Source organism: Nansenia antarctica (assembly GCF_963989245.1).
Source record: "Nansenia antarctica genome assembly, chromosome: 7".
NCBI lineage: Eukaryota > Metazoa > Chordata > Actinopteri > Argentiniformes > Microstomatidae > Nansenia > Nansenia antarctica.
In genome coordinates this window covers 22,883,043-22,899,602 of record NC_137677.1, presented here as the reverse complement: position 1 = coordinate 22,899,602, position 16,560 = coordinate 22,883,043, and the positions used below count along the sequence as shown (strand labels likewise).

The following is a 16,560-nucleotide window of genomic DNA, read 5'->3' as shown; positions in this document are numbered from 1 at the left end:
TAAGTTTAATTCTTCGTATCCACAGTGGCTGTTCCCCAACTTCAACTTGTATTGCAGCTACTGGAGATGTTTTAAATGCTCCACTACATATCCTAAGACCTTGAGTTTGCTGCACGTCCAACTTTTTAAGATGACTTACTGCTGCTGACATATATGCTAAACATCCATAATCTAAAGCAGCCCTCATCAATGCCTGATACACATTAAACAATGATGCTCTATTAGCTCCCCAATCTCTCCGTGCCAGGCATCTTAACACATTATTGACCTTTTTACATTTATCTTTTACTTTCTCAGTATGCTGTTTCCAATTCAACTTTTCGTCAAATAAAACACCAAGGAATCTAATTACACTAACCTGTTGTAATGTATGCCCATATAACTTCAAAGATATTTCTTTTGATCGTTTACAAAAACAAATAACCTGAGTTTTAGGTATTGATAATTTAAACCCCCATTGTTCCACCTTCTCAATTGCCGTCTGCATTTTCTTCTGTATATATTTGAATGAATGAATGAATGAATGAATGAATGAATGAATGAATGAATGAATGAATGGTCTTTATTGTCATTGCTATAGTACAGGTACCAAACAACGACATTTGGGAGGGGTGGCTCCCCTGGTGCTAGGAAAGAGGAGAAAAAGAAAAAAAAAGGAAGGGAAAGAAGGGAAAGGAGCTGGTTTACACAAATAAAGGCTATGTACACTATCCACTATACTATACTGTTCAGGTAAGACGACTAGGGTTGTCATATTGCACATAGTGTAAGATCAGATCCGCCCCCATATCCATAAGGTCCCATCATCTGCATACAGAGATTTCCCTATTCCTTTTTCTATTTGTTCAAAAATGTAATTAATCATGATAATACTGGACTACAAACACTACCCTGTGGAGTCCCATTCTCAACCCTGTATTCCTTTGAATGTTCTGTCTATAACCTGTATTATCCTGCCAAAAAGAAAATCTAATACCCAATTATATAACCTACCGTCTACCCCCAATTTATTTAATTTGATGAGCAGTCCTTCCTTCCACAACATATCATAGGCTTTTTCAACATCAACAAAGACAGCTAACACCATTTCTTTGTTAGTTTGAGCAATCCTAATGTCTGATTCTAGACAGAATGGAATCCATAGTATTTCTTCCTCTACGAAACCCACTTTGAAAAGGGGAGAACAAATCTTTACTTTCTAAAGCCCAATTTATACTTCTGCGTCGAATTTACGCGCGGCTACGCCGTAGCCTACGCAAGGGCTCTCCCAATTTATACTTCTGCGTCGGTGTACACCAGTGGAGGCTGGTGACTTCCAGAATTGAGGAGGCCTATTTTTTTTCCGCTTGCTCGATTCACTCGCGATGGAATGTTCCCTGTTCTTCTTATCTGTCTTTGTTAAAAAAATATTAATTTGTGTTTGGCGGTACTGAAGGGATTGGGACACTCTCAGGATGGTGGATGAAGCAGCTTTTATTGCCTGCACAATGGGTCATCAAATAAACAAAACAATTGGCATGAATCTCTGGTCCGCCTGCAGCAGCTATTGTCCCTTCTGCTCAGGCTCACAATGTTCACCACAACATACTACATACAATCAATGACATGTCAAAAGCACTCAAACACTATGTCAATCAGACACACAACATACAATTCAGAACAATACTTCATCCATTTCTAATATTTATCCTGCAGAACAGCACTCATACGCGTGTGGCGGAAAAAGGTTCTACACGGAGGCCAGGCCTCCTGTTCCCACCCATTTTCAGTGATTTGGCCAATCACATATTGCCATGAAAAAAATTGCATTACATTGACTTCTATGAGAAACCACTTTCCGACAGGAGGCCTGGCCTCCGTGTAGTACCTTTTCCCGCCACACGCGTGTATGAGTGCTGTTCTGCAGGATAAATATTAGAAATGGATGAAGTATTGTTCTGAATTGTATGTTGTGTGTCTGATAAAAAATATAATTATTGCTTTTTAAAATCTCTCTCTCTTCTCTCAAATTATTGGGGAGGCCAGGCCTCCTCCACCTCTATGGAGGAGCCTCCACTGGTGTACACATAGCGGTATAATATCGCTTTTTTGTTATGCTTGTTGTAAAGAAAATGTCTATAATGCATTGAAATGACATTAAACTAAGATAATACGATGGTTATCATAATTTCTCAAAACTTTATTAATAAGTAATTACAGTAAAAGTAAATGACATTTCTGTCATGGCTTCCGCATTTACGAGAGAGTCGGAATGTGACGCTACCAAGCGGACCAATCACAGTTCTTATAGATAACTTTAAATATGTCTATCATAAATATAATTTAAACCCAACAAACAGCCATGGGGCTCCCTGTAACTAATCATTTATTTCTAAACAGGATTGTACATCTCGTAAATGTGAACCGCGCTCCTTATAGGAAGGCTGTGCCTGACACTTCCATAGAGCGCTCCGTTGGAACGGTGTACTCACAGCGGCATAATAGCCTTTTTAATATAAAAAGTAAATGACATTTCTGTCATGGCTTCCGCATTTTGGCCTACGAGAGAGTCGGAATCATATCGGAATCATGTGCTACCAAGCGGACCAATCACAGTGCTTACAGCTGCATAGGCACCGCCGCGTAGTTACATTTTTGGAGAGGTATGCGTCAACCTACGCTGTAGCCCAGGCCTATTCAATTAGCGGCCCGGGGGCCGCATGCGGCCCAGACGTGACCCCCGATTGGCCCAGCCATAAAAGCAGAGAAAAACATATTTCGCAAGTGTTCAGAAATTAATGCAGAAATGTCTACTATAGTAGCCTACAGAACGTGAATATAACACTCTAAACAAACTAAGCGGGGAGCTTAAAATAACAATGGACAACGTGATGGCTACAATTAATTTTATTCGCTCCACTTCGAGCCTCCAACATTATTATTATTATTAACTTATTCCGCAAGCTGCTGTCAGAAATGTCTGCTGAGCACCACGATCTGCTTTTGCATAACGACGTCAGGTGGCTGTCCAAAGGCAAGGCACTGGAGCGTTTCTGTGATCTCAGAGAGGAGATTACAACTTTCCTCCGCAGCAGCAAGCAAACGAAGGCAGAAACACACTTGAATCGCATACTGGACGACAACTTCATGGCTGATGTCTGCTTTCTGAGCGACATATTCAAACAACACCTGAATGACCTAAATGTGGGGCTACAAGGCAGAGACAAAACTGTGATTTATCTTGTGGAGCAGACGCGCGCGTTTCAAATCAAACTGGACCTTTTCGCGGCCGACTTCTGCACCGGCAGAATGCTGCATTTTCCGACGCTCCGCAAATGCGTCTCATCCCCGGCACACATCACAGATGTGATGACTGATTTCATTGCAAGGTTGAAAGAGAACTTTGCTGGTCGACTGGATGGACTTGCTCTGCCCGCAGAGGTGATGGGCTTTGCCAGAGACCCGTTCACTGCTGCAATAGAAGGGGACTTATCCACCAGAGGAAAGGGAGTGGTGCCTTCCATCGACGAGGGGAAATTCATACTCGAACTTGTTGACATGCAGTCATCCGTAACCATGGCACAGGAGCTTCGCACTAATTGACCTGCGAAGTTTTGGAGTGATGTCAACGTGCACCAGTTCCCTAACGTTAAGAAAGTAGCAATCCATGTGCTCAGTATGTTTGGATCAACATACACCTGTGAATCAAGCTTTTCACACATGAACACAATAAAAAGCAGCTCTCGTTGTTCCCTGACTGACAGTACTCTTCACCAATGCCTTCGGATTGCATTGACATCTTATGAGCCAAATGTCACTGCTCTTGTTCAGAATAAAACATGTCACTTCTCACACTAAGAAAGTCAGCAGGGTAAGATTAGATTAGATTAGATTCAATTTTATTGTTTAACTGTAATTGTAACTTGTTAAATTGTGCACTCAAGGCGTTGATGGTTATTTTCATTCAGTTAAAAGCACTTTGTGATGTGCCTGGGTCAGCTATGACCAACATTTATATTTTACAAAAGGATTTTTTTTTATTGGTATACTACTGTACACTTTTTAAATGCACTTTGAGATGACTTTTGACGTGCCTGTGTCAGATGTTACCTAATTTAAAAGGAAAACTATAAATAAACTGCTTGTATTTCATTAGGCCTACATTCATTTGTGTTGGTTTGAAATGTGTCATTACCTGGTGCCTAGGCTACTGGTCGCTGAAAATGTCTGGCCCAGCAACATTTCTTGGTTTTCAAATCTGGCCCAACTGAATTTGTAATTGAATACCCCTGCTGTAGCCTATGGCGTAGGCTGCGGGCCTACGCAAGCTACGGCATAGGCTACGCCGTCAATTTTACGCAGAAGTATAAATTGGGCTTAAATAATATGTTAGCCTTTCTGTTATCAATCGCTCCATAGTTAACTGTTAACCCTAACTGTGATGTAAGTGCAATTGGTCTATAGCTTGATGGATCTGATGGGTCTTTACCAGGTTTTAGAATAGGTACAATGACTGACTGTTTCCATTCATTCGGAAACTTTATTAAACAATTTTAATACTACACATAATGTATAATCATTCATATGGGCTAACATACTATAACAAATACCATCTTTCCCTGGTGATGATTGCCTACACACATTTACAGCCCTTTTTAATTCAAACATGGTAAATGGTAGATCTAAACTGTCACTTGTTGCACTCCTCTTCATATTAACACCGATATTCTGAGCAAGAGTTGTATCCCTACTTTGTCTAGCGTTAACTGATATATTTCCTGTCTCGTAAGAGGCATAACTATTTGACATGAGATAGAAATATTTCATTTTCTAAAAGAAGCATCCATCCATCTGTATATCAGTTTAACTTTCCCGAATCAGTTTAGGCCCACTTCCAAATTGTGGTGCATTTATTTCCTTCCGATTTAATTTCACTTCAGGTGAAACTCAATTTCCGAATTGTTTGGCTTTCTCCAGGGTCGAAATCTAAATGATGTATCCATCCTTTGCAACTACATCCATCTTCAAAAGCTACAACTTCCATACAACAGAATAAAAGGTATGTGAATCATGTCTAATGTTTAAAGAATAGTCTTCAAGTCGTGGTATGCTTATTGATTCATTTAGTAAGTCATGAATAACGTGTCGCCTGTGTCCTTCAGAACCTATTACAGTATGGGAACTAACATGTTGTGTATCCTTGCCATCTCGCCCTCTGCTCGGCCAACTCTCCTAACGATTGTTGACTGGTAGATTTATCCTGCGTGAGCCACATGCCCTACCTCAGGGGTCTCCAACCTTTTTTCATCCGAGAGCTACTTTGAAAAAATTTAAGTGGCCGAGAGCTACTCATATCTTATTACTTACATTCATTCACATAACGTATCAAAACACTCTGAAATTCTTCACTAGCATGCTCTGTTTCAAATGTCAATGTGTAAGCTCACTATAGTAGTAGCAGTATATTCTGTATCCATATATCAATGTATCACATCACCTCCATTCACATATCAAAAGCTTATAATTGTATGGTCCACATGTGTGTAATAAGTGCATTCACCTTTTCTAGTTTTTTCAGTCAGAAAACATTAGTATTTTTTTCTTCTTTTGTCTCTTTCAAAAAATGTGTGCATGTGTGTAATAATGCATTCACTCATTCCTACATTTGAGATGAATGTCACTGCATGGAGTCTACAAGAGTTATGTATGCTGGAGTGTATCCACTTAAGTTCACTCAGAAGTAGTAGTAGTATTTCATTACATTCATATCAGAAAAATCTGATTCTCAAAGGTATGTAGAGCCAAATAAAACAAATACTTTCAGGGCTGCTTGGTGAATATTCTTCTAGTTTTCTGGGTCTACCAGGCTCCAGAAATGTTGTGAATGTTGTTGCGATTGTAGCTGGACATTATTCTGGAGCTTTATAACCTCCATCTCCATTTCTCCAGGCTTGACACTGAACAGTTCAGCTATCTGCTCTCAGTGTTTCCCCTAGGTTTGCTGCCTTGGGGAGGGGGTGGCATGGACTGTGGCATACAGTATGTGGTCTTGACTACCTGTCCACTTTCTCACCTGGTTCTTGCTCTCTCTCTTTGGTGTGCCGACACCATCCTGCTCTCTCTCCTTCTCTCCTTCTCTATCCTCCTCTTTTGCTGTCAACCAAAAGGCAAACATAACAACGATAGTTATGGAGATAGAGTCCAGTTCTATGAGTGGAGCGGAGCCCCATAGGGGAGCTCTGCTCCTATTGGTTTACCCGCTACCTAAAGTAGCCAATGACTGAATTTTTCAATGCCTGCGCCCGCCTGGGGTGCTATATAAAGGGGCGTACTTCGCTCCATCATTCTCCCAACATACAAAACAGCCGGGTTTGAACGAGTCGAAGTGGGCCAGCAGCCCTATGGGGCTCCGCTCCACTCATAGAACTGGAGTCTATCTCCATAACTATCGTTCTATATCGTGGAGCTCCGCCCCATAGGGGAGCTCTGCTCCTATTGGTTTAGGCGGAGCGAGAGAGGCCAAATGTACCCCCACTGAGACTATTAATCCGAAAACAATCTCAGCGGCACCCGGAGCTGACCACTGATGTTGGTTCAAGACAACCTTAAAAAGTTGGCCCAACCCACACCGAGTCTGCTCCACTGATCTAGCCCTTACGTGAGCATGCAGGGTTGTAGATCTAACGGAACATGTCCTGGAGGAGGGTCCCCTCCCCAGGCACATCCGTAATCATCCTGACAGCACTTGAATAGCATCCCCAACCAGGGTAATCCAAGTGCCATCCCCACTACATCAGTCCTCAGCAAACTGAGGACAGAATGAGAAAAGGATGAGGAAGAAATATCACTTACCTAACCCTTACGTTGGGTTGTTGATCTAACAGAACATGTCCTGGAGGAGGGTCCCCTCCCCAGGCACATCCGTATTCATCCTGACAGCACTTGAATAGAATCCCCATGACCAGGGTAATCCAAGTGCCCTTCCCACAACATCAGTCATCAGCAAAACTGAGGACAGAATGAGAAAGGATTGAGGAAGAATATCACTGACCTAACCCTTACGTGAGCACGTAGGGTTGTTGATCTAACGGAACATGTCCTGGAGGAGGGTCCCTTCCCCAGGCACATCCGTATTCATCCTGACAGCACTTGAATAGAATCCCCATGACCAGGGTAATCCAAGTGCCTTCCCCACTACATCAGTCATCAGCAAAACTGAGGACAGAATGAGAAAAGGATGAGGAAGAAATATCTTTCAAGTAATACCGTATAAAAAGTGATGGCGATGACCAAGACGCCGCCACACATATCTCCTCCACTCCCACTCCCCTGAGAATGGCCACTGATGTGGCCATGCCCCTGGTGGAATGAGCCCGAATGCCAGTCGGCACGGGCTAATAGCCTCGCAAATCCAAAGGGACAGCCTCTGCTTCGAGAGTGGTGTCCCGGCTTTCTGTCCGCCATAGCAGATCAGAAGCCGGGGAGAAGATCTCAGTCCTGCCGTGCGCTTCACATATTGTGCCAACGCGCGCACCGGACAATACAATGTAAAACGCCTCTCCCTCTCTCCGTCGTGAGGAGGAGGAAAAAAAGGCGCTTAGAGCACAGCTCTGAACCCTAAAAACCACGATTAACCGTAGGGATAAAAGCCGGGTTAGGGCGTAATACAGCTTTTGTTTCGTCATCAGATATGATCAAACAATCTGCCCGTGACGAGAGAGCGCACAAATCACTCACTCGCTCAGCCGTAGTCAAGGCGAGGAGTAGACTCGTCTTGAGAGACAATAAAACGCAACGACACAGTGACAATGGGTTCGAATGGGGGCACGCACAGCGCCTCTAACACAATCGACAGGTCCCATTTTGGCATTAGAGTCCTATGAGGGCGTCTAAGCCTACACACTCCAGTCAAAAAACGCTTAACCAGCGAATGACTGAAAAACCAGTGTCGTTGTCGCAAAACCCTCATGACAAGCTGAGATGGCAGCCGCGTAAACTTTAATAGTTCCCGCCGCCAATCCCTTGTCAACAGCGACTATAAGAAGCACAAGAACGTTTCGACCCGACAACAGACAGGGTCAACGTCCTGTCCCTCACACCACTGTGTAAACTCGCCAGCGCGCCGCATATCCCTTTGCAGTGGATTGCGCGCGCGCACTCTGAATGGTCTGAATGACCGCGTCTGTCAGACCCCTGCGTTCTAACAATCCCTCTCAGTAACCAGGCCATGAGGGGCCCCCCCTCATAGGCGGCCCCTTCACCAAGCCTCCGGCTTGAGAGAGTGCATCTTGTCGATGAGGTATGGGCCATGGGCCCTCTACCAACATCTCCATCAGTTCCGGAAACCACGGGGCTCCGGGACGGTCCGGGGCTACAAGAATTAACTCTAGCCTCTCTGACCTCACTCGTGCCAACAGTGGGAGGATAGATGTCAGGGGTGGGAACGCGTATAACAGGACCCTCGGCCATGGGTGGTGTGCGAATGTATCGACTCCCAATGGCGGGTTGTCCTGTTCGCGCAGGGAGAACCAAAGGTGACACTGCGCATTCGTCCATGACGCAAACAGAACCACTTCTGCTTGCCCGAACCGTGCCCAAATCAGCGACACAATGGAGGGTGCTAACCTCCAGTCGTCGTCCCTCGGGCCTCCCCGTGATAACAGATCTGCTCCTTCGTTGAGCAGACCTGGAATGTGGAGAGCTTTCAGCGAACTCAGGCGACTCCGCGCGCGATGACGCGCGGGTCTCTCCAGTAGCTCAGGTCGGTTTTGACCGATCTCTGTATTACAATCAACTTGCGACGGCGTCTCACTGGAACCAGTCGCAGTCGTGCGAACCGCCTCTGCAGTCTGCGCATGTGCAACAGGCCTTAGGGGACCACTACATGGGCTGCAGACATCAGTCCTAGTAAGGACATCCTTGACAGAACGGTGATTGTATTTGTCACTCGACACACCCGGAGAGCTGACGTCAGTGTCGCTCTCCGTGGTGCCGATAAACTGGCCCTCATCTCGGCAGTATCCAACTGAATGCCTAGATAGGAAAACTATTGAGCCGGCCACGGAGCACTCTCTGTCCAGTTTACAACTAACCCCAGCTGAGTGAGGTGCTGCACCAGTGAGGTTGCGTCCCGAATGGCTCGATTTGGGCATTGGGCCAAGACCAGTAGGTCGTCGAGATATGCTAATATGCGTATCTCGTTTCGCCTCAGTGGTTCGAGTGCTGTCTGCACGCATTTGGAGAAAAAACGAGGAGCAAGCGCGTACCCGAAGGGCAGGCGCGTGTACTCGTAAACCTTCCCTTGGAAAGCAAAACGTAGGAATTTCCTGTGCCACTCTGTGATTGGCACACGAAATACGCGACCCTCAGGTATCTACGAAAGGGGCGTTTCGCCACTCTCTCGTTGAGGACCCTGAAATCTAGTATGGGTCTCATGTCTCCCGAATTCTTTGGGACAAGGAAATACGGGGAGTACCATCTCATGTCCCACTGGTCCCTCGGAACCAATGTCACTGCGCCCTTTGTTAGGAGATTCGTAATCTCCTCCTGGAGCGCACGTGTCTTTATCGGGCAGGACAAAAAACAGTCTCTCTCACGCCCCTGAAGGGCGGAGGAGGCTGAATGAACTGTAGTGCATATCCCCTCCTCAATGTCCTGTCTAGCCAGCCCGACAGAATACCTGTCCCTTCTAGTCATTCTGCATAACGCAACGACAGCGGCTGGACCGTCTGTTGTGGTGCAGTCGACAGAAAAAACTTGAATTTCTGTATGACCCCAGCCGCCACTGCCCACCGAGGAGGTGGCACAGCCCAAGGTGGGGTCATTTCGAAAAGGATGGGCTGCCGTCTGTAAAGAGTGTTTGTTATGTGTAACAATGCTCTTTATTGACGCAGGTTTATTATGCCTGATAATCAAAGAACCGGCCGCACGCTCATGAGCTGGGCCAGGTCTTGATAGACATGGAGGGGTTTTTGATGTAAATAACGGTCCCTCTATACGGCTACATACAGGGGTGTTTAACCCGCTACGTGTCGTGATAGTGGTAAGTCCGTTAGGCAGAGAGCTGGCCACACGCCGGTAAGCTGGGCCAGTCTCCGGTTTGTTTCTAACCGGTAGCGAGTCGACCACACTCTGACAAGGCAGGTCGATCTCCGCTCTGGTAGATAACGGTCCCTCTATACGGCTACAGACAGGGGTGTTTAACCCGCCTCGTGTCGTGATAGGGGTAAGTCCGCTAGGCAGAGAGCTGGCCACACGCCGGTAAGCTGGGCCAGTCTCCGCCTTGTTTCTAACCGGTAGCGATTCGACCACACTCTGACAAGGCAGGTGGGTCTCCGCTCTGGTAGATACCATGGAAAATCCTCCTTAGGGATGGTTTGCCGTCTGTAAAGAGTGTTTGTTTTGAGTAACAATGCCCTTTATCGACGTAGGTTTATTATGCCTGATAACCCAAAAAACGGCCGCACGCTCATGAGCTGGGCCAGGTCTTGATAGACATGGAGGAGTTTTTGATGTAAATAACGGTCCCTCCATACGGCTACAGACAGGGGTGTTTAACCCCCTTTGTGTCGTGATAGGGGTTAGTCCGCTAGGCAGAGAGCTGGCCACACGCTGGTAAGCTGGGCTAGTCTCCGCTTTGTTTCTAACCGGTAGCGATTGGACCACGCCCTGACAAGGCAGGCGGGTCTCCGCTCTGGTAGATAACATGGGAAAATCACCTTTACTGAAAAAGTAAGGTGGGGATTTTCCTTCCTTTGCCTCTTTATGAGGTAGCAGCCATGAAGAGGAAACCGGTGGTGGGGTCATTACCGACCCCTCCGCCAGTGAAAACCGGGTCACGCTGCCGTGGGGGGCCGTAGCGGGCCCTCCCAGTGGTCAGCGGCGGGGGCTGGGGATGCCGAGTGGGGCATGGCTCCGTCGGTAGAGGTGGAGCCAGTGCCGCATCACGCCGAAAACTCAGTTTCGCAGCCGTTGACGGCCTAGTCGTCACCACGGCGGAAGAAGAAGAGGTGGACCAGGTACATCGTCGCGGCACTGAGCTTGCTCAGAAGCTCCTCCTCCGCTGCAGACAGACCGTTGGGTCGGTCTGTGGTGATCTTTCGCAATGGCGGCGTTAAACACGGCGATGTTATTCGCCGCCGCCGCCGCCTGCGCACCGAGCTCATCAGAGCTTTCTGATTCTGACACCGGCACAGACCACTCAGCTGGGTGAGGGCGGCGTGATGTCAGGGCCGGCTGAGCGGGCGGGACCATCCCTACTTGGGGAGGTGCCTGCCCAGAACGCCGTTCTTGCTTGTCCTCCGCTGCTAGAAAATCGCAGCGGCAGGTGTCCCGGAGGAACTTCTTCGTGGTCGGCGGCGGACGATCCATCGCTGAAGGGAAAAGTCTCCTCCGCTGAAAAGTGTCCTCCGCTGCTTGGAAGTCGCAGCGGCAGGCGTCCCGGAGGAACTTCTCCATAGGCGGCGGACGATCCATCTTGAAGGGAAAAGTCTGGCGGGTCCTCCAGTCTTAGTAGTCGTCCTTCTCAGTCTTCAGATATAAACCCGTGCTGAACTTTTTGGGAGAATGATGGAGCGAAGTACGCCCCTTTATATAGCACCCCAGGCGGGCGCAGGCATTGAAAAATTCAGTCATTGGCTACTTTAGGTAGCGGGTAAACTAATAGGAGCAGAGCTCCCCTATGGGGCGGAGCTCCACGATATAGAACCAGAGTATTTATAATTTAATAAATTGATCCATATCAATTCATAACATAATTCGAATTGAATATTGGGTTGCTGAAAAATAAATTGTATATCCATCTATAGAAAACAGACATTTCCAATGAGTGAGGGTTGTGCCAATGCTTCAATCCACTGTCCATGTACTGTAAATATACCATTATGGTGTTACCATGAAGCCCATTTCTAGCAGAATAAGAAAGATTGTTTATCTACTTTAAGTAAAATAATAAAGTGCCTCCAGTTAGCTCTTTAGCTGGCAAGTGTGCAGCAGACTAGCTCATCTCATCACCTCTGAGCTAGCTAGCTAGCTAGTTCTTTGACACCATGGAACTATAATCAGACACTAGTCACAATAATAACAACTTTTCTCTGTCAGAACACTCAGCAAGCATATTTGCTAACATTTTAACTTGCTTACTTTCATCTGCAGACATCTCACCCTGCAAAAACTCTTGCGTCTCGCGTGCACACACTTTTTTTTTTATTGACAGCTGATATAATTTGTTTGTGTTGGAGGGGGTGGGACATTAGTAAGGGATTGAAATTGGAAAAGGTTTCCAGGGTGATTTTTTGGGGGGAAGGCTGCATCTTTTTTACCGGTAGCTCGCGAGCGACGTGTTGGAGACCCGTGTTTTAAAGGGACCTTCATGGTAAATAGTGCTACTTTTAGAACTTGCCCTACGGGCGACTCGCGGGGTCTCTGCGGGCGACCAGGTGCCCGCGGGCACCGTGTTGGCTACTCCTGCCCTACCTCATCATCCTCGACGCCTCGCACAACGAACTCTCCAACTTCTTTGGATTCCAGCCGCCCAAGAATCTCAAGGTGGGACCTTCAGCAGACAGGATAAGGCAAAGCTTTGATGAGTGGCTTGGGGTTTCCCGTCCCAGAAGATAGACCTAGCCTAGCCGCAGATTTCCATAGGCCATCTGTGGTGTCAGCAGTATGCTAACTCAGTATTGCCTGATCTTGAATGAGGATGAACGTATGGTACTTCACAGCAATTAGGTTAAATACTTTACGTAGAGTGTGTGATATGATGCCACTTTGGCAGGTGGTGCTGCTGTGATAGGAGGTCATAGGTCATGGTTCAGGCATTGTGTTTCTGCAGGAGGTCAACTTCTCTCACAACCGGCTGTCAGTGATGAAGGATTTGGCAGCCTATTCGTCTTTGAGTAAACTGAAGCTGGACTGTATCCTTTTAAAAAGCATTGGAATACACACACACACACACACACACACACACACACGCACACACATGTACACACGCGCACACACACACACACACACGCACACACACACGCACACACACACACATATACACTTGCACGCACACACACACACACACACACACACACACACACACGCAAACACACACGCAAACACACATAAACACAGTGCACACTTAATTCAATTCCCTTATCATTGAAAGCGAACCTCCCATTGTGGAGTGGTTATCTCTCAGGACACTTCCCTGTTGGATGGTTCTTAACGTGTGGCCTTGCTGGCAGACAACTATTTCAGCAAGATCAGCGGTCTGGAGCAGTGTGGCAGCCTCACCCATCTCAGCCTGGCGCACAACAAGATCTCCCGCATCAACGGCCTGGACAACCTGCCACTCAAACACCTCTGTCTGGTACGTCCTCCTGACTCTACTGTACTGTATCTGCCTCTTCGTGAGCTTAGAATTATAAGGTTCTATTTCCGTTTAGGGCAGTTCAGAGATATTGAGCGTCAAAGTTTTTACATTCCATTATGTTTTGTGAGATGGAACCTTTGTATTTTATTAATTACTAACTCAAAAATGTCAACATTTTAAAAAATAACACCACACAGGCATTAATAAACACCTAATGGATCAGATTATGTAAAAAACTAAATTCTGACCCAAAATTGAGATAGAACCTTATAATTCTAACATCACGTCTTGACTGTTGGGATATGAGATACAGTTGGCAAGAGTGGGCAATGTGTCACCTAAACAATTTACCTTTTAAACAATTGTGTTCCCATCGTGTGCAATGATATTGATTCAATATGTGACACGGTCTGGTGAAAAGGGCCGCATGTCAGTAATTCTCAAGTCTCGCAAATGAGAAATCTTGTTTTTTATTTTGTTTTTTTATTTAAATGTGTTTTCCATGTGTTTTTTGCATATTGTGAAAATTGAAGTGTTGAAGAGCCCACTTGATATAACAAACAACAGTTTTAGGATCACTAAATACTTAGTTATAATTTGTGAATTGGATTCACTGTCTCGTCTGCTATAGGCTACTGGGTAAGTGATACATAGCTTGCAAACAAACGTACGTTTTAAGACGTGTTCAAAACAAGGACTGTCTAATTATGTGTAGTTAATTAAGTGTTTTTAGCATGTTGATCTTCTATCAGCATTTTGTGATGTGCTAAACATGCAGTTAGATCGCGCTAGCCTACTAGCAGCTGTTTTGCGTTTGTTCTGATTCAGAGCGCGCTTCTCTGCTATTTGGTTTGAGGTGTACCAATATTCAAATAAGCATGTCTTTTTTATTTATTTTGTTATTTTTAATTTTCAGATTTCAATGTATGCCACATCAACAACTCTTTTTAGGCATAGTCCCCCTTTTCAGGGTACCCAAAAGTGATGATACAGATTGATCAAAATGTCTAAATGAAGCAGTAATTTTGAGTATTTGGTTGACAATCATCCCTGCATGGAGTCTGTGACTGATTGAACCTAGCAGATGCTCCTCTGGTGATGCTCTGCCAGGCCTGTACTGCAGCCACCTTCAGTTGCTGTTAGTATTGAAGACGTTTTGCCTCAAATCTCCTCTTCACCAAATGAAACATGAAACTACATGTTCAATAGGATTTAAATCTGGAGACTGACTTGACCCGTCAACAACTCCCCCCCACCCCCCATGGTTTAGTTCCTTTTAATTATGTTCCAAACTGCTGGTTTTGGTAGGTTTAAGGTTTTATTAAGGTATTTTTTTAAATGTCTACCCTTTACCTAATCGTATGGTTTGATTTAATAATTAATTAATAATAATTTTGCCATTTAGCAGACGCTTTTAATCCAAAGCGATTTACAATTACGAATTACAGGGACATTCCCCCTGGAGTAACTGAGGGCTAAGTGCCTTACTCAAGGGCACACTAGTAGTGGTGTGGTTTCAGGCAGGATTTGAACTCACAACCGTCCGATCACAAGTCCAACTCACTATCCACTAGACCACCACATTTAAAATCCAAATCTTTGGAATGTAGAGTCAAAAGAAGAAACAACGCATTACGGTGACATCACTTACACAGGGGACTGTATAACCAGCAGACACATCTAGCTTCCATGTATTTTCCTGTCAACGTTTTGTTTTCCAAGGCTATTTACATTGGTGTATTCCCTCCAACACCTGGCGTCCATGTCATCACTTTTTTAGGAGCTTATTTCCCTCAATATATTTTCGGCTATCCGTTCGCACAATAATTTCAGCATGTTTTTCTTCGTTAGGGGGATTTCTGCAGGGGGGTTTTCTCCCCCCTCCCCCCCCTCTCTCTCTCCAGGTTCACATTTAATCCGTAGTTCAGCTTCCAGTTTTTTTTTTTTAAGACCTTAAGGGTCTTAAACATGAACATGTGTGGGAGCCACCATATGGCCCACCAGTGGGCCTCCGGACCCTCCTCTCCCCTCTCTCTCTCTCTCCCCCCACTCTCTCTCTCTCTCTCTCTCTCTCTGACGGCTGGTAGAGTTGTCCTTTATCAAAGTGATTCCTCATTGTCAGCGCGGCCCCGCGTCCTCCGTCCTCCCTGTCTGTCCACTCCCACCCCTCTGGGACCAGCTGCCAGCGTGAGTGAGGCTGGACCCTGTTCAAGCCGCATACGCACACACACACGCACACGCACACAAACACACGCACACACACACACACACACGCACACGTACACGCACACGCACACGCACACGCACGCACACGCGCACACACACATACGCACACACACATGCATGCACATACATCATCTCTCCATCGCCTCCCTGTCAGACGACCCCTCTCCCCCTCTCTCCCCCTCTCTCCCCCTCTCTCCCCTCTCTCCCCCTCTCTCCCCTCTCTCCCCCCGTCTCCCCCCCAGTCTCCCCCCCTACCAGCGTGCTCCTGTCAGCGGCGCCTCTCTCAGCCCGTCACACCCGGGACCCCGTAGCGTCCAGGTGCCCACAGCGCGGTCACCGCTCCCCGCTGATGGTAGCCCTCTGCTAGGCAGGCCGCCGGGGGGGGGAGGGCAGGGTGAGAGGGCCGGGGGGCCGGGGGCCTGGATGGATGACAGCCTGCGTAGGGGGGAGGCTGGATGTGTACACACGGAGAAGGAGAGGGGGATAGATGAGATGCCTGGGTCTGGTGAGAGAGGCTGGTTCTGCTCTTTAGCGCGTCGGCGCGCCGTGCCATGCTGTGCCCACGTCTCGCCAGCTGTTCACCTGTCACTCCTCACCTGTCAGACGTACCTGAGAGGTGCCAGCCTGCCAATCACATCACAGCGTCTGAGGGAAAGTTTAGAGTCTCTCCAGATGGGGAGGGGAAATACGCTGTAAACTTTGATTATCCAGGCGGTGCCTCTATCAATCAATCAATCAACCAATCAATCAATGAAACTTGGAATGAAGGAATAAAACAAGAAGTAGGAGATAAGAAATAAGAATAAAAGTGCAAGTTGAGATAAACACTAGATAAAAGCCAGGCCTAAAAATATGTTTTAAGCTTTCTTTTTCTTTTTTTCTTTCTTTTTTTTAATGATATCCACACTCTCTGCCACCCTCAAGTCATGTGTGTGCGTGTGCGTATGTGTTTAAACACCATATGGACAAAAGTATTGGGACACCCGAACATCACA

The 16,560-nt window shown here is 46.4% G+C and overlaps 1 protein-coding gene across 1 annotated transcript in view; it reads left to right on the top strand.

Annotated features, from left to right (window-relative positions):
- The window catches only part of LOC308162489 (leucine-rich repeat and guanylate kinase domain-containing protein-like), a gene marked incomplete at both ends in the record, with an annotated part of 66,090 nt that overhangs the window by 37,412 nt on the left and 12,118 nt on the right, over positions 1–16,560 (top strand). Inside the window, 4 exon segments of the mRNA XM_080536638.1 lie at positions 4,957–5,042; positions 12,417–12,525; positions 12,812–12,893; positions 13,212–13,336. Coding sequence (XP_080392764.1) covers positions 4,957–5,042; positions 12,417–12,525; positions 12,812–12,893; positions 13,212–13,336 — 402 coding nt within the window.